This window comes from Berghia stephanieae, chromosome 4, assembly GCF_034508935.2.
Source record: "Berghia stephanieae isolate SIO BIC M18660-M18661 chromosome 4, UCSD_Bste_1.3, whole genome shotgun sequence".
In the NCBI taxonomy this organism is placed as follows: Eukaryota; Metazoa; Mollusca; class Gastropoda; order Nudibranchia; family Aeolidiidae; genus Berghia; species Berghia stephanieae.
This window is the reverse complement of record NC_088363.1, coordinates 21,279,952-21,297,942: the sequence shown is the minus strand read 5'-3', so window position 1 is coordinate 21,297,942 and position 17,991 is coordinate 21,279,952. Positions and strand designations below refer to the sequence as shown.

Here is a 17,991-nt window from a genome sequence, read left to right as displayed (position 1 = left end):
CTCGAACCCAGGACTTTCCGATCCCAAAGCGGGTGTCATACCACTAGACCATTATAATGCACGAGACCCATGGTCGACTAGAGTACTACCTATAGTTACGTCATGACTAGACCACATAGCCGCACTAGGCCTACTGTAGGAGTGTTCATTGATAGAGGGATGCGTGTGTGTCATAGAAATAGCCTTAGTGTGTGTGTGTGTGTGTGTGTGTGTGTGTGTGTGTGTGTGATAGTCAAACTTTAGTAGGTTTAATGAAGTCTTGTCACACACGCGTGATACACCTATACGAATTTCCCTGCCACTGCCACCCAGACACACTAACATCTGACAAGGAGTGAGGGCTGTGGAAGAACCACAGACTACCGTGTGCAAACATTGGCGATTGGTATCGGATGGCAAACTGTGATCGTTTGAATTTGAAATGATTCGAAACACTCGTTACCCCTCCGCTCGCTCGAATCCTGATCGTCTCAAGCTCGTCTCACGTGTCAAGATCGTCTCAAGCTCACAACCCGCCTGATCGTTTTACGATCGAGTGATCGTTTTACTAACTCGCTCTTCCGGCATTGAGATCGAGCACTGACTCGTGGCTTGGCGCTCGGTCGTCGATCGAGTAAAAGCGATCAAATTAGGCTACCCAACACTACCACTACTACAACTTCACACTACACACTACACACGCTGACACGCTGCGACTGCCGGCCGGTCTCAGTCAACTACTGCTCACTCTGTGCTGCTCACTGTTTTGCTCTATTGATCGTTGAGTACTTCTGAATGCAAAAGCTATTCCTGCCAGCCACTTCTCTGTTTCGAAGAGCAAAACCTATTCGTTGTGAAGCAGCTCTCTTAAATTTTGTTCAAGTTCGAGGACTTCATCTTTCAAAAATGGCAAGTCACTGGTTATCTGCCTCGTAAACTTTTACTAAAAATTTTAGTTTTAGACTTGTTCGTTTAAAACAAAAACGAAAGATTTGAGAGATAATCGGGGGAGATTAATAAATTTAAATGACTCTCTCTCTCTCTCTCTCTCTCTCTCTCTCTCTCTCTCTCTCTTTCTCTCTCTTTCTCCCCCCTCCCCCATTTACTTACTGTCCTCAGCCTTAGTTTTCTACAATCTGGCTATCTAGCTCTAATTCAATTTTTACATTGATTTATAAAAATTGAATAATTCACTTTGACAGTAACACTAGATCTGGGCTTTCTTTCTGCCATTGAGCTGAAAATCCACAAAATCGATCAAATAGACAAGCAAGCAAATAAACAGTGCGACTTCTCAATGGCGACGTTGTCATTGTCGGTACTAGAAAAAAAAATGTTGTAGAGTTGCCTTTATCCTAGAGCAACAAAAAATCGGTGGGATGAGAAAGTAGTACTTGACCAAGGCTTCTTTTCCCAGCCATCTACAGTGGTAGTTCTAGCTGTAGTAGGATACCTTGAAAATAGTGCCTTGTTGCTTCTTGAAATGACAGCCAACCATTGCTTGCAGGAAAACTCGTTGTTCCTAGCTTGTAACAATTATCTTCTCCAGAACTACCATGACGTCAGGTTTGTTGATCACTTGTCTCTGCTTGAACTAAGACAGTACAAATACATCAACATCGTTTACTGCCAATGCTGTTTTTTTCTGTTGTTCAAACCCATGCTGTTTGATTTTCACTATTCTTGATCATGGTCCCGTTATGAGGAATCCCTGAGGCCCATTACAGAGATGAAGCAAACCAAGACAAAAAGTAAATAGCTTGCTAAGATGGTGCTCAGAGTTCCACAAGCGTTCAGTGTGTATCAACTGCTGTGGTGCTTACATGCCATTGGTATTAAAGTCAGCGCTTTTCCTTTCAGGTTTGTAAAAGTAGGAGTTGACAGTGTTTTGTGTGGATGTATAATGATTAGAGAAATGATAGTGCAGTATCTTATAACTGTTCCATTCATTGGTGTGGAGCTTCATAGCTGATCGACCATTATGGCATTTACTTTCACCTAGATCGATCCACCGGCCATTGAATTCTTGTTCATTGCAATGTGCCAGGTAAGCCAGCTTTTTGACATCTTTGCATCACTTACAGAAATCACCCAGGTCAAGTGGCCTGGAGTTGACCAGATATCATTGGTTAGCCGATCAAGCATTTTTATTGGACTGAAATTTCCACTTGACCATCTATTTGAAGTTGGCGATTACTGCCTCATTTATTGATGTTGTTGTACAGGGTTTTTACTAGAAAAATTTGTTAGAGCGTTTTTATTTTATTACTAATGATAGGAAAGTAATCATGACTTGGACTCCCATGTCATTGAGAGGATGCTATAACAGATTTCATTATAATTGAGCTTCACTCTAAACAAAACCAAACCAAACAAACACAAATCAAAACATAACAAGCCCCCCAAAAAGTAAAAATATGAGTGTTTTCCTTGGATAAGGATAAAGCCTACAAAAATTTAAGCTATAAAGTGTTGACATGAGTGGACTGCACTCTGTCCAAATGGAGAGATTGTGATTTGAAAAACAAACAAAACATTAAAGGCTTTAATTAAAAAGGATTTTAAACATTTTTATCCAGGCATCAAGTCCCAAACGTGCAAAGCTCTCTGATGAAGAAAGGGCTTCTTTGTTATCTCCCTTGAAAGCCTCAGGATGGACCATGGTGGAGGGTAGAGATGCCATTTACAAGGAATTCTTATTTAAGGACTTTAATCAGGTAACTATACGTCATTATCTTGTTCTGATTACTCCTATAAATGATTCATATTCACTTTTTTTCCCATATTAACCTCTTGCCTCTTCAAATATGTTTATGTTTCATCCTTTGATTAGTGTTTTAATAATTTAGTCTATTGCAATAAAATAAAATAAGTTTTGACTTATGTTAATAGCTTGGGAACCAGTCACAAACTTTCAACATGGTTGATACCATTGGAGAACTCGGCAATATTTGTCTTACATAATCCTTAAGGCACAAAAGAAAGTTGAGCTGTAAAATAGTTAAAAAATTGAGCTTTTATATAGTGCAATATCCACTAAATGTGCTCAAAGCGCTTTACAAAGAGTCCCTGACCAACAGCAACACTTAACATGTAGAACAAGACATGACGCCTGTTAGGCGAGATTACAATTTTTTTCCAACATAGACAAAGCTGTCAACAGCCAGATACTCGTTTTACACCTGGTTACGATGATAGAATGTGAGTAAAGAGACTTTTCCAAGGACTCAACTATGTGCTGAGCGAGGCTTGAACCCAGAACCGTCCGATACGAAAGCGAGTGTCATACCACTGGACTACATAGCCATACAAAGTCGCATGATAAAACACTCATTTGATCTTTGCCGAGTTTAAGGGTTGTCAGATTGTATTATTTATACCTTTGTAGTTTTTATTACAGGTGATAGCGCCGAAATTTAAATGACAATGGGCTTAGATTAAAAGAAAAGAGGAAATCATTAATTATAGATACAAAAGCACACAGAGGAGGGTGTTCCTTTAGCGACCACTCGTAATATTAAAGCTATAACTCTGACAAAAAATTTGTCAAGATGTGAATGATACAGTGCCAGACGAATCAGAAAGACTGGAGATCAAACCTCAGACAACTGATTTGACATAATACCATAAACACCACAAAGGTGAAAGGAGGGTTTGGACATTTTAATACACCTGTTTTTCACAAAAGTACAAGGCATGTTCTGGGTGAACTCCTCTCCACTCTTTTACAAGCTAACATTGAACATATAATTATGGGAGAAAAGACAAGAAATTATTCTCCATGTTGTGCATTTGTTTTGAAAGAATGATTGTGATTATTGAGCTGGAATTGGTGCCATGATAACGGGCCATATAAAGCAGGAGGAAGAAAAATAGAAAAAACCGCCTTTCTTGACTTGAGATTGTACAGACTCCTATATTGTTCAAACATTATATATTCTATAAAGGTAACCTTTTGATCTCTTTGAATACTTTGGAATGTTTTTCTTAACTTTAGTAAGTCTTACTCAATTTCTCTTCTTTTGCTTGTAGGCATTTGGTTTCATGAGTCGTGTTGCTTTGAAGGCTGATAAAATGGATCACCATCCTGAATGGTTCAATGTTTACAACAAGGTATGATATTAACAGACTCAAAATCTATGGGAACTAAATATTGAACCATAGCTCGAAAAACTCTCAGTTCATGTGAATGAATGTTGAAGAACTTGTTCTCTTATCTACGTCATCCAGATTGCAATTCTCATTTGGTGCAATTGTTTCTTATTTTTGTCTGTTTTCATTAGCAGTGTATAGCATTGATCACAAACTTTACAGTAAAGTTCCTAAAATAATGACTTTTACAATAATAATGCTCTTTGTCGAAGCATTTATCTCAAAAGGATATTGTGTAGTAGAATGTAGATGAAGATTTTTATTAAAAGTTTGGTGTCATTCTCTGAATAATAATGATAATTGTATTTTATGATAATATAACTTGGATTAAGTTTGATAAATGCTGTGTGTGAACTGATAAATGTTTTTTTTGTTTTTTTTTTCTAATATGTTTTACATTTTTATAATCCTCCGAGAAAGAATTGAGTTCTGATTTTTTTCAATTATCATAAGGACGATTAATTTCAGGTAAAAAAATATGCTTTAAAGTTTATCAATTCATGTAGTCTTGAAGATGTGCTGTAGCTGAATCTTATTCAAAGTTTACCAGTAAAACATGACTTATTGTTTCTATATTTATTTTTCAGTGCAAAATAATATTCTGTAGTTAAATGTTTATCGCAGTGCTTATGGTTAATATTTGTGTCTTCCAGTAGACAAATTTTTATCATGGTGGTTTATTGTAGATCTTTTTCCAAGTTTAAATTGTTCAAGGATTCTAAATCTGTCAAGAATCATATTGGATATGTTTTACATAATGTTGTGCAATCGTATAAATAAATATTTATAAGAACAAAACACCAGAGGTCAATATTTTAAGATTTTGAAACAACTAAAAGAAAGTAGAATCTTTTTCTTTGGACAAGTTAAAATGTGGTCTGGGAGTGAAATTGTGTACATACCACTGTCATCAAACCGCCTGACAAGGGAATATATTAGAGTTTGACATATTATATTCATTTCAGATTTATTTTTTTTTTCATTTCTTTATATATATTCTTTTTTACAGGCTAGGAGTTGTTTCCATTTTAGTTTTATGCAAAACTGACCCAATACAGTGGAGCTCAGTAATGACGAGGACTCCAATTCCAAGCATAAATTTGTGTTAGTCCAGAGCTCTAATAGATTTTCAGGGAAAGAACAAAATTACCATATTTTCCTATGATAATGTTCAAATTTGGCAAATTTTACCGGATATTTTGGGTCCATTTCGGAATTAAAATTTTTGCAGGGGAAAGTGCTTCCCTGGTTCAGCTTTTTGCATTATTATTAACTTCTTATTTTTTAGATCGAGTTCTCATTATTTCTGATCTCTGAGTTGCTTGTTTTCAATTTAATAGGTCCTTTTACAATAGAAAAATAGTGGTGATTCGATGAAGTCTTGCTATTGCTGAGCGTTCATTATTTTTCATACTGTTCAACTTTAACACCTCTGTATGATGAATTTTTCTTTCCAATCTGGCATGGCAGCTTTTTGCATCGCTTGTGGCCGTGTTGCGGCTGTAAAAAAATCGAAATATATCTCTTATTTGTATTGCGACCTTAGAATCTGCAATTTTTACAAGGTTTCGAGATTTTGCATAGGAAAAGAAAAAAAGACGAATTTCTTTATTCTTTTAATTTGATAGCTCATGTAAAACGTGAAAGATAATTAATCAAGAGTAGTTTCTTTTTTACTATTCCATTTTCTTCCTTTTTACTGGTGCAAACGACATGAAAACCTTAAAAACAAACAAATGGCTTTCTCTTTCGTGAACTCATTATGTTTTTTTAAAAAAATTAATCGCAAATTTTTTTCAAGTTTTGCTGTTTTTAGCTTGCAAAATTTGGGATTTTTTTTCTCCAAAAAAACACCATGTCAATCCAAAATAAAAAATATGTATAGGCTTACTACAGTACTCACATTTAGTTTCATTTTATATATTACAGTTTTAATTAAACCATTTATCTTTAAAATCAGAAGGAAGCAACCTTTTTCCGTGGAACAAATTTTGCAACAGTGAATTCAAGGGGTCAACAATTTGGACTGAAAAAATTTATTTTCTCCATGAAATGAGCTTTGAATGTATCTTATTCTTTAATTTGATTACTTTCAGGTTCAAGTTACATTGAGCACTCATGACGTATCTGGCCTGTCACAAAGGGACATTACTCTAGCCACGTTCATTGATGAAGTGGCCAAGTAAATTTTCTCACTAGTCTCATCTGTTTGTTTGTTAGTTTGTTGTGATTCCACCATTCCTACGAGATTTTGATAATTTTACATTCACATTTTTTTTTACACTGGATATCATTTAATTTCCCACCATTATTCAAATACAGAATTAATGCATTTTTTTTTTTCTGTTACAATTTCTATTAATTTCAGCAGATTTTACTGATTGTGATGAACAATGACAATTAAGTTTTATTTGACAGTGCCCTATATTGACAAAATTTGTTTTTGTAACATTATTTAGAAGCAAATTTCTAGATCTGTCGAAGTAGCAGTGACATCTATTCTTATAGCTATTTAAGAGGTAAGGCTGTACACCATGCATTTTCGCTTGGGTGAAACATGTTTTTATTGAATTTGGGATTCTATTCTTTTGGATGAAATTTTATTATTATACAGGTTCTCCATTTCTGGCAGGGTCTCTTTTCAATAAAAACACTATCCTCTGGATAGTTCACGGATAGTTTATATTTTTTCAAATGAGATTTTAGTTACAAAATTGAGGTGATGTTGAAACTCACTAGTCTTGATATTTTGAAAAAGTTTTCAATGATAAGAAATTGTTATTATGTTTTTTTCTATTGATGACAAAGATAGGTTTTTATTTTTAGACGATACAAGCTGATATGAATGATCTATTTCTGTGTGGCATTTACTTTGTTAAGGTTTTTATAAATTGTTTGTTAATAATTATTGCAACCATATGAGGTTGCTTGATTTGCCATGTTGTTCTTTTCTTTTACAAATATAGCTGTTTAATTTTGATGCATTTATATCGAATAGAGATTATTTTCGATGCAATAAAAATAAAACCTGTTTTTAGCTTTATTTAATTATTTATTTATTTAAAAAAAGAACTTCTTTATAATTTTGGACAATGTAAAAAATAAGAAAGCAAATTGAAAACAAAGGCAGAATATGGATTGAATCTTTAGAATGGCCATATCATTCATCAACCTGAATATGGTTGTCAGATGGTATTTACATGTTGCTCTCTGTCTTTGTTGCTTAAGTAGAGCAATATGCAAGCATTTAAATGTACGTTTCACAGATTCATAGCAGGATCCTTTGCTTGTGTCTGGATGAGACTTTGACTTTGAGGGGTAATGTCAACATAGACAGATTGATAGGCAACTCGTGGAATCTTCTGTTGTCTATTTGAACCAGGTGCCTTTGTCTTGCTTTGGCATTTTAAAATTCAAATCTACAAGTTTTCTATTATCATATTCCTTTTTACTGTCACTGAAATGACCCAAAAATGATGCGAATGCGTAAAAAACCTAAAAAGAAAAATGAAACAAGTTGTAATGTCAAAATGGTCAGAATCAGAAAATTAAAACTGAATTTGAAAGAACAGCTCACTATCTCATTTTAAGACATTAATTTTAACTCAAATGTTATAAATTATGCTTAAAATTCAACTTTAATGCTCATATCACATTCAGCAAATATAATGAGCAAATAAATAAAGTTTAGAGACATTTGGTCATATTTAATTTTTTTGTTCACTTCTACAGTCCTAAATCTCCTGCCTCCCCCCTTTCTTGTGGCACTCTGTTCCTGTGAATGGATGAATTTATTTGGTTTTGATTTGATACTGGCTGGTGTTACAGCACTTGTGACACTAAATAATACAGTGGAACCTCCCGATAACGACATGCCGCGGGACCGAGTTTTTATGTCGTCATCCGGAGGTGTCGTTATTTAGAGGTTTCCAAGATGGCGGACAAAGTGGGCGTGGTAAGGCCCGCGGGACCAGGTTTTATTAACATTGACAAAAACAAACAAAACATTGTTGTGTATTCCTTGTGCGTGTGTCTGGATGAGACTTTTAGGTGATCTGAACTGAGTACACTGATAGTGTGATCCTGGAATCTACATCTGTTCCCTATTTAAACCATTCCCCTTTGTCTTACTTTTTCTTATGTCATTTCAATTGTAAATATAGAATGTTTTTTACTATCCAATTTTCTTCCTTTTTACTGGCGCTGATATGACATAGATGTGTCACAGGCGCTGTAAAACCCTTTAAAACAAACAAAATTCCTCCTCCCACAAAAACACTACTACTACTACTACTACTGCTGCTACTACTACTACTACTACTACTACTACTTTACTACTACTACTATTATACTACTACTTCTATCACCACATAATATCACATTTTCCAAGATTTTGTGTTTACTTGCTTACACTTACATTTATACCTTGGGTTTTATTAATGGATATCAGCCAAGATTCGTCATAAAAAGCTGCGTTCTCATTGGTTCAAGCAGGAATCGTTTTTATAAACTTTTGAGTACTCATACTCGGTATTTTTAGTATCAGATATCTACGAAAACTGCCGAAAATCGCCAAAATGATGTCGTTATTCGGAGGTTTTATCAAAAAGTGCGTCGTTATTTGGAGGTTATTTTTACTGATCTTAAATAGAAAAAAATCGGGACCACGGGTCAATGTCGTTATCAGGAGGTTGTCGTTATTCTGAGGTGTCGTAATCGGGGAGGTTCCACTGTAGGTCATTTCAGCACCACCAGCAAGGGGTTCAGTAGCAAATTCAAGAGCATTTCATGCCTGCAGCCAGTCTCAAAACCCACTTACACTGCCACAGAATCTCCGTCATGAGGGATACACTCAAATGATTACTAAATTTTAGTAAAATGGTTATATCAAGACAGCCTTACATTAACATAACTAAAATATTGGTTGTCCCAAAAAGTAGTCCATGTTGATATTTTTTTTGGTATGATTTTGAGGGGTTTTACGGTACTTGTGACACTATAAGGCTATTTCAGTGCCGGTAAAAAGAAAGATGATAGAGGAAAGTTTTAGATATGAAGTTAAAAACTGAAAGAAAGGAAGGCAAAAGGGGAACGGAATGGTTTTGTTTGTTTGTTTTTAAGGGTTTTACTGTGCTTGCAACACATTTAGGTTATATCAGCGCCAGTAAAAAGGAAGAAAATAATAGTACAAAGTTCTAGAATTACAATTAAAGCACACAAAAAAAGGTAAGACAAAGGAGAATTGGTTCAAATAGGAAACAGATATAGATTCCAAGAGCAAACCATCAACAAAGTACATAGTTTGAGACCACCTAAAAGTCACCCAGACACCAGCACAAGACCCAACTAAGAAGAATACACTCAAATGTTTACAAATCATATGTTTAAAATAAAAAAATAATAATACATATATAGATGATTTAAAAAATATCTCCCAAAACTATACATTCGACTGTTTTCCTCCCAGCCACAACTAAGTAATCTCATTCCAAGACAAAGATAGAAGGCATATTGGAAAACCGATACAGGGGGATAGAAGACACAGCAAGTAATGGAATGGTTTAAATGGAGAACAAACAATTCCACGATCATTCACTGATAAATCTATTATGACATCATCTAAAAGTCCCAACCATGCACAAGCAAAGTATCCCACCTTGAAGAATATATTAAAATGTTTACAAACTACGTATGCAGTATTCAAAACTAATAATTATAATAGAATATAACAGTAACAGAGATGATTTACAAGGTAAAAAAATCCAACTCAAAAAAGGTACTATTACGTTTGACTGCCACCTTCCCAGCTTAAGATCCTCGTCAGGACCAAACAAAAAAACAAGCAATTCCAATCCAGAAAGGGCAAACAGACATGGGGGATAGAAGTCCCAGGAAGTGACATCCTGCCCTATGGAATCACTGTTTGACTTTGTATAAGACGAAAAATAAGCTACTTAACTAAAAAAAATTGATAGGCAATAAAAAGTCAATAAATATTGTTTTAATTTTGTCCCTATTGGGTTAAAGATCGTATCTAAGGGCTTGAAGTTATCGTGATACATGTAACATAATTAAATTGCGAATGGTAGTTTTGGATCCCTCTAATCAAGGCGTACTAGTACTATAGCCCTTTTCAAAATACATGATCACACGTTTCGATCTCTTTCTCTCAAACCGTATTATTGTTTTTCCAATGAGCAAAAAATAATTAGTAGGGTCTAGAGCAATCTAAGCCATCATTTCAAATTAAAATTATCAGACGATTTCAAAGATACAAGCCAAAGATTGTGATCATGAATTTTGAAACGAACTATAGTAGGTACTACAAAGAACTGGACAAGAGAGGTGTATTTATGAACATGTTAAGGAAAAACAAGGAAGTATTGATTCCAATAATTTATTTTATACTAAATATATATCATCTGCGAATTACAAAATTTCAAATGTTTTACTAATTTAAGATACTGGTGTGAAAAGTAAGTTTGATAAATAAATAATTAACTTCTGAAATCCCGAATTTTGGAAATTTCAGCCAAGAAAAAAAAAAAAATCTGTTCACAATAACAAGTACATCTCATGAACAATTAACGTGTGTCTCGCCTGAGACCATTATAAGATTTACAAAGATACAGACACACAATACCCCGTCAAAAGGAATACACTAAAATGTTCATGTGACTACAAATAACAAAAAATTATGATAAAGAAAACTGATATACAAGAAAATAAAAGTATGAACTCCAACAAAACAATAAATAAAACTATCCCTAAAACTATATGCATTACAACAGCAACTCCTCTGCTTGTTGAATAGATAAATTTGGTTTGGGCAAACAATCTTTCGGTAAACACTTGTGACACATGAAACAGGATTTTGTTTATGAAAGACAGCTGAGTACTGACCATTGTTGACTAGTTCATTAATTTGTCAGTTGCAATCCCTATCTTGGAAAGGGCAACAGGGGTGGGGTGGAGGGTGATGTAGAATAATAACAATATTCGGCATTTGATTAGGTAATGTCTGTATTTTGCTATATAATCACATACGATGAAATGGTGACAGAGAGAGAGTAAGAAGACACTGTGAGTATTATAAATGAAGGCATAACCGTTTTGTTTTTATGGCATTTGCGACACATATAGGTCATATCCGCGCCTAGTAAAGAGGAAGAAAATGAAATAGCAACAAAAATTTAAAGTGAGACAAAAGGGAAGGATTTGATGTGTGATTTTAAGGCACTTGAAACTAGTGCGGGGCGGTGCTTGGCAAGCTTAAGGACCACGGTCCTACGGTCCCTGGGAAATGAAAACCGCAAGGACCGGTCCTTTTCGACATTGAACATTCCTGAGAGACTGTCGGAAGTTCGAACCGTTTTGACCTTTGAGACCGTGGGATCGTTCATTCTTGAACCGTTAAAGACCGCTTCACGATGAAAACCGTGGTCTACAGGAGTAAAACACACGGAGTAGTCACACTCATTTCAAATAGTAACCTAATTAGAGAAGAGGGGTGATGCCTTCTTTATTTGCTCACCGTACTTCATTGTTACTTCGATAATTTAATAAAATTTGAAATTTATCCCCATTAACGGAGATAATGGCATCGCCCAAGGCGTTGATACACACACGCAACTCCTACCCCCCCCTCCCCCCCCCACACACACACACACATTAGAGGGCAGCGAGCATTGAAGAGTAAGAGAGAGACGTGAAGTTATAATAAGAGGGGGTGGATGCGGTAATAAGTTAATAAGTAATAAGTGGTGTCCATGGTGACTCTTCGCCAGATCTAACAAACCCAGCTACCCATTCACTGCTGAGTAGACAGGGACTCAGAAAAAACTCGACTGCACCCGGGATCGATCTCTGGCCCTTTGCGTACAAAGAGAGTGCTCTATCAACTGAGCTATCGGGGTCTCCAAATATTCTATTGGACTTTTTTAAAATACAGACGTTATAACTGGGTTTTTTGGAAGGAAGAAACTAATGAAACTCATATTATTTGATTAGTTAAAACACCAAACGAAATTTTAATATTATTGTATTATTTTAAATGACAACAATGCGATAGAAAGGAGTGGTGACAAGAGATGGACAAAAGAAAAAAAAAAATCGGACTTGCTACTTGCAAGGTTCGACACACACACACACACACACACACACAAACATCTTTAGTAGTCACATGCATTTCAAACAATAACCCATTAGAGAAGAGGGGTCATGCCTTCATCATAGATCATTGTCATTGCGATCATTATGGTGTAGTAAATTTTGAAATTTACCCCGTATAATGGAATCGTCCAAGGCGTGAACCTCCTGTTCCCCCCATCTCACACACGAAAGTCGGTTTGCGGAGTGGAGGGAGGTGGTCGTCTGCCTCTATGGTCGTCTGTGTCGTTTAGTGTATGGCAAAGGGGGGTGGGTGTGATTAATTAAGTGGGATGGGTGGTGATTGGTGGAAGATAGGCAACTGAGCCAACGAATCGCTGGGGAGGTAGTATGGCGCGAGACCGTTGAAAGGTGATAAGAAGTGAGGACCGCCGCCGGTCTTCCGCTATCGGACCGATCCTCGGTTCACAGCTAAAAGACCGTGGGACCGATCTAAGGACCGGTCCTCAGCGCGGCACTACTTGAAACATGTTTAGGTTATATCAGTGCCAGTAAAAAGGTAGAAAATGGGATAATAAAAAGTTATAGAATAATAATTAAGGTACCCAAGAAAAAGCAAAGGGGAATTAGCTCAAATAGGGAACAGATGTAAATTCCAAGAGCACACTATATCAGTGTACTTAGTTTGAGATCACCGGAACGATCAAATATCCCATCCTGATACATGCACAGGTCCCAACTAAGAGGAACACTCTCAAAATGTTTACAAATCATATAAATGTAAAACAAAAATAATACAGTTCATAACAGAGAGATGATGTACAAGGAAAAAAAATATCATCTCCCAAAACAATACATATACTTTTGACTGTTTCCCTCCCAGCCACAGGACAAAACTAAGTAATCTCATTCTAAGACAAAGACAGAAATCAAATTGGAAAACAGATATAGGGGGTAGAAGATACAGTAAGTGCCTCCCTGCCCACTATGGGAGATCAGGAACCCCACCCAGAAAGATTCCAAGAGCACACTATCAGCAGAGCTGCCAACCCCATCTGATGAGAATGTGTACAATGGGACCTCAAAATGGGGGAGATTTCATAAAAATGGGTACAATCCTGAAATCGACGGAAACTAACCATTGTGAAAGTAAGAGGAAGGTATAATAACATAAATTCACACCACACAAGCTCAATTGCAGCAACAATGATGTTCCCAAGACTATAATCCAATCCTTTCAGAATTCTACCTCCCAGCATGAAGATCATAATTGGTCAAAAAATATATGAATATTCACTTGGTCACCAAGGTTTCTCAAGTGACTCTGTACACTGAAAATGGGTACAACCTTGGGGGAAATGCGTACAAGCGTACAATCGCTGAAAATGCGTACAATTCCGCATTTTTTGCGGTAGGTTGAAAGCTCTGTATCAGTGTACTTAGTTTGAGATCACCTAAACGAAAAATCTCACTCAGACACAAGCATAGGTCCCCACTAAGAGGAATACACTTAAATGTTTATAAACCACTATATTTTAAAACAGAAAAATGCAACAATACATAACAGTGAACAGAGAGATGATTTACAAGGAAAAAAAATATCATCTCCCAAAATAACACTATATCTATCCATTTGACTGTTTCCCTCCCAGTCAAGGACTGCGGCCAGGGCTGGAACAAAACCAAGTAATCCCATTCCATGTCCAAGACAAAGACAAAAAAGCAACTCGGAAAACGGATATAGGGGATAGAAAACAGGGTGACCTCCTGCCCACCATGGAAGGTCAAAGACCCCACCCAGGAAGGCATAGCTGTTTAAAGCTCAGTTATGTGAAATGAAGACAGATCCTGATATGTAAGCCATAATTGTAATTTTGCAATGAGTTAGTATGAGAAATATTAGAATGGCTGCAAAGAATTTGTGGAACTCGTTCATAAAAACCAGAGAGATCAGTTTGAATCTTTGTCATTGAGAGAGTTATGTGCTGCTCTAAGATTACAGGACACGGACAGAAATGTATGCGGAAGGAAGAAGATCTCAGGGGGCTCATGATATTGAGCAAAATAAATGGTATTGAGTAGACAGTTTTAAGGGGGTACTGTCACAATAAGGACAATTTTATTAAGTTTTATCAAAAATGATCTTTTCAATGCTTTTTCTGCAGTATTATGTGTGTCCAAGCATATTTCTAAAGACTTTTTGGAATAATTTCCACTATCGGTGTGTATGAGGTGGCATTTTAGGGGTACCCCGCCCCGAAAACTTCAGATTTTGGGAACAACTTTTCTCAAAAAGTGTCTATTCAATTTCACTGAAACTTGCTATGTAGGTGTCTTTAATACTGCTCTACATTATGTCAGAGGGATTTTTCTATTCTTATCCTAGTAAAGATTTTATAGCATCCGGAAGTCTTCAATCCGTAAAACTGTGAAAATTTTTCCTTTTTCGCAGTTTTTACCCTCTTTGGACCCCCATATCTAAAAAAATAATGCTTATATTGCCAAAAGCCTCTGACATAATGTAGCCACACTATAAACACACAAGTGTGTGAAAGGAAAAAGAAATTGAATAGACAGTTTTTGAGAAATCTTGTTCCCTGCTATCCCACCCCCTAAGAAAATGACATTTTGAGAAAATGGGAAAAAACGAACATTCTCGTAGATTATACAAAATATAGTGTCATGAACCCCCTAAACTGTGTTGTTTTAGACCCAAGAATCATTCTCCTGTGGAAAAAAGATACAATTAGTTATGAATTTATAAAAATGGTACTTATCCGTTTGAGGTAATCCATCCAATGTCACGTGTCGTCTGGGACTCCGCAATCAGAAGCCGCCTGCAGCATACTGCTCACCGCCTTCCAGTTGATGTAAACGTTCTTCCTCCCTTGTCTGTGCTAACCTCCTCATCTCCCTTTTCCTTTTAAAGACAAATTCACCTGCTCTGTCTGCATTCTTTATCCTAACATTGTCCCTTTTAGTCGCATGCTCCACAAAATGTCGTCCCACACTAAGTCCTATTGCCGAAATGAAATCCTGCGATGCCTTTGCTCCCTTGTTGAATTCTCCTACTCCAATCCCACATGAAATTTCCAAACGCTGTCTCCCTACAAACACATGTTTTGGACACCTAGACCAAATCAAAGCATGGATGCTTTCATTTACATTCTGAGTCATTCCAAATAAACATCTCCCCAACAAATCATCATCAGTCAATCTAACATAAACGTCATGGATGTGTTCTGCTACAGTCGGTAGAATAAATGTGGTCATATGTCTGTCGTGGTCAGGTGCTGGCAGACCATTAGCCTTGGCTTTCATGTAGAAGCACCAAGAATCAATTCCTTCTGGGCAGTACTCATGGCGTGGCTGTTTATTGGTTGAGGTGCAGTGATAAAAAGAAGCCCAAATTGCGCGTCGCATGTCGTCCACAGTACTGTTTGATCTAATGGCCCGCGTGTAATATTTCTGAAGTCTGGCGATCTTTGCCTTTGTCAATTTTCCTTTTCCATTCCCTCCTAACGTTACCTTTACCTTCTTGTTGTTGTCCACAGTCTTCCGCAATGCTGTTCCTAGTCTCTTCGCTACATGATTTACACACTCCCTCTTCTCAATTGTCATCCCTCATACGGTCCCGAATTGTTTAGCTGCTTGATGGTGTTGCTGTCCCCGTCACTAATCATTGTTCTATATCTAAGTCCATTCCGCTCTACAGATCTACTCCACATATTCACAGCCGCTACCTGTTCCATACTACCTGATGATCCTACATGGTTCCTATCACACTCCTCCTTATGGCCACTCAAGAATTCTGCATACCTATCACTATCCCCCTTCAGCTTGTCTCCTACTGTCACACACTTATGGCAATACTTAGAAAGAACCACTACAAGTCCTGTTCTGTTCTCTATCACACATCCTATCCCTAACATTGATTTATGTCCCCTCGTGTGCCAACTACCATCATACGAAACATCAACATCAACAATTGGTTGCCCTGCCTGCTCAGGATACGCTCGACGAACAACATCAACAGCTTCAGAACGGAGACGAGACGAATAGCTGGCGAACTGGCGGTGGATGGCCTTCTGGTGGCGAAGAAAGGTCTTATGATGTAGTACAGGCATATCCATCATGCCGCAAAATGAGGCTAAGCCAGCCTGTCCACTTCCATTAGCCAAGGATGAAGCGACTCCACGACGATTAACTTCAAAATAGTTATCTTTTTTACGAGATGTATAAAAGGACGATATAACTTTTGAACATGATTTACAAGACAAATGTAGACGAATGGCAAGACCAACAGAAGAATCACGTGAAACCTCCAACGTAGACTGGAAACAAAAAGGGCAGAGAAGACAATCAACAAGATCCTGGAATACAATCAGCTGCACGATGGTCGAACATTCCAATGAAGACGAAGATGCAGGCTCAGACGTAGAGGCAAAGAAATCCAACTTACGAGCTGATGATGAAGAAGCAGAAGCTGAAGCTGTTGGTTGCGGCGAAGAAAAATATGATGGAAATAAAGGGGAAGTCGCTGCGTGGGGGAAGATGTCACAGAAGATGTGGATGCTGGCTCTGGTTCATTAAAAAATCTCTGCTTCTTCGCATCCCTTGCCTTCTTCAAAACATCTTTCCGTGACTTCCTTTTCATGCTGCTAATGGAAGCATTGAAGGTGGAAACCTTGGCTCTAGGCATGACAAACTGTGAAAATAAATAAATATAAATATACCATAATAAATTAAACAAAAAAAAAAAATAAAATATATATATATATATATATATATATATATATATATATATATATATATAAAATAAATAAATCGGGGTTAGCTTAGCTCAGCGTTACGGTCTTTGCTTCGTACCGGAAAGGTACCGAGTTCGATCACCAGCCTCTGTGCTGTGTGGACTTGAGCAAGCCATCTCGCCCTAGCTCAATTTGCGGCGCAGCACTGCGGTTGACGCCTTGGTTATTCCAATCTACCCTTGGAATAGACCCTGGAGAATAATTTCCACTATGGGATGAATAAAGGGGTTTTAAAAAAATAATTTTATTATAACATTTTTATTGCACCCCCTACTGCTAAGCAGTGTTGGAATCAGCCCAAAGTTTTGCCTTGAAAAGCACAAAAGATACCCACACATAAGAATTCTGGCTACCAATCATAGTTAAGCACAGATCTGGTATTGCTTTGGATCAAAGAAAAAAAAAAACATTAAAGAAATTAAAAGAGCAGGCAGAAAGGCCGCTTTCTGGGCAAAATGAATTCCTACCACAATAAGGTAACAAAAAGTCACAGTGGGCTGACCACCTGCTTGGCTAATGCCTTGGTCTAGAGTAATTTCACTTTAAAGTGGCCCTACACTGAAAGGTGAAAAGGCAGAAACTATAGATCAGAAAGAAAGAAACGCCTTTAGGTCAAGAGACGAGAACCATACCTCAGAGCATTGAAAGCACCCCCCCCCCCCACACACACACACACAGACTCTTGTAGAATGATGGTTATAAAAAAAAAATAAGCACAATCTAGATAATCTCTAAGTTCTAACTCACTGACGTCAATGGTGATCCAAGTCTAAGTTAGCTTTCGACGTCTATCTGTCTGTCTAAGATCTACTATAGATCGGCGTTTAGTTATCTCCTTATTCAAGCTCAATGATCTTCACTAGTCTAATGTAAATCAAAGAAAACAGTATGGTTCTTAATAATCGTATTAAAAATAAAATTAAAACAAAATTAGCCTTTA

General features: G+C 36.9%; 1 protein-coding gene and 1 pseudogene across 2 annotated transcripts; one reads left to right on the top strand and one right to left on the bottom strand.

Moving 5' to 3' along the window:
- Positions 1 to 656: 656 nt before the first annotated feature.
- Positions 657 to 7,163, top strand: LOC144970219 (pterin-4-alpha-carbinolamine dehydratase-like). Its single transcript, XM_078909627.1, has 4 exons — positions 657 to 888; positions 2,559 to 2,696; positions 4,012 to 4,092; positions 6,228 to 7,163. Exons 1-4 carry the CDS (start codon positions 775 to 777, stop codon positions 6,315 to 6,317), a joined length of 423 nt encoding a protein of 140 aa, XP_078765753.1. The 5' UTR covers positions 657 to 774; the 3' UTR covers positions 6,318 to 7,163.
- Positions 7,164 to 10,514: 3,351 nt separating this feature from the next.
- Positions 10,515 to 16,817, bottom strand: LOC144971722 (uncharacterized; annotated as a pseudogene). The gene has a single exon (XR_013645177.1). The product of XR_013645177.1 is annotated as an uncharacterized LOC144971722 (transcript).
- Positions 16,818 to 17,991: the final 1,174 nt, after the last annotated feature.

Coding starts and splice junctions, on each gene's coding strand:
- LOC144970219 (XM_078909627.1), top strand. CDS start 775: ATGCAAAAGCTATTCCTGCCAGCCACTTCTCTGTTTCGAAGAGCAAAA. Junction 889..2,558: donor GACTTCATCTTTCAAAAATG/GCAAGTCACTGG, acceptor ATTTTTATCCAG/GCATCAAGTCCCAAACGTGC. Junction 2,697..4,011: donor TATTTAAGGACTTTAATCAG/GTAACTATACGT, acceptor TTTTGCTTGTAG/GCATTTGGTTTCATGAGTCG.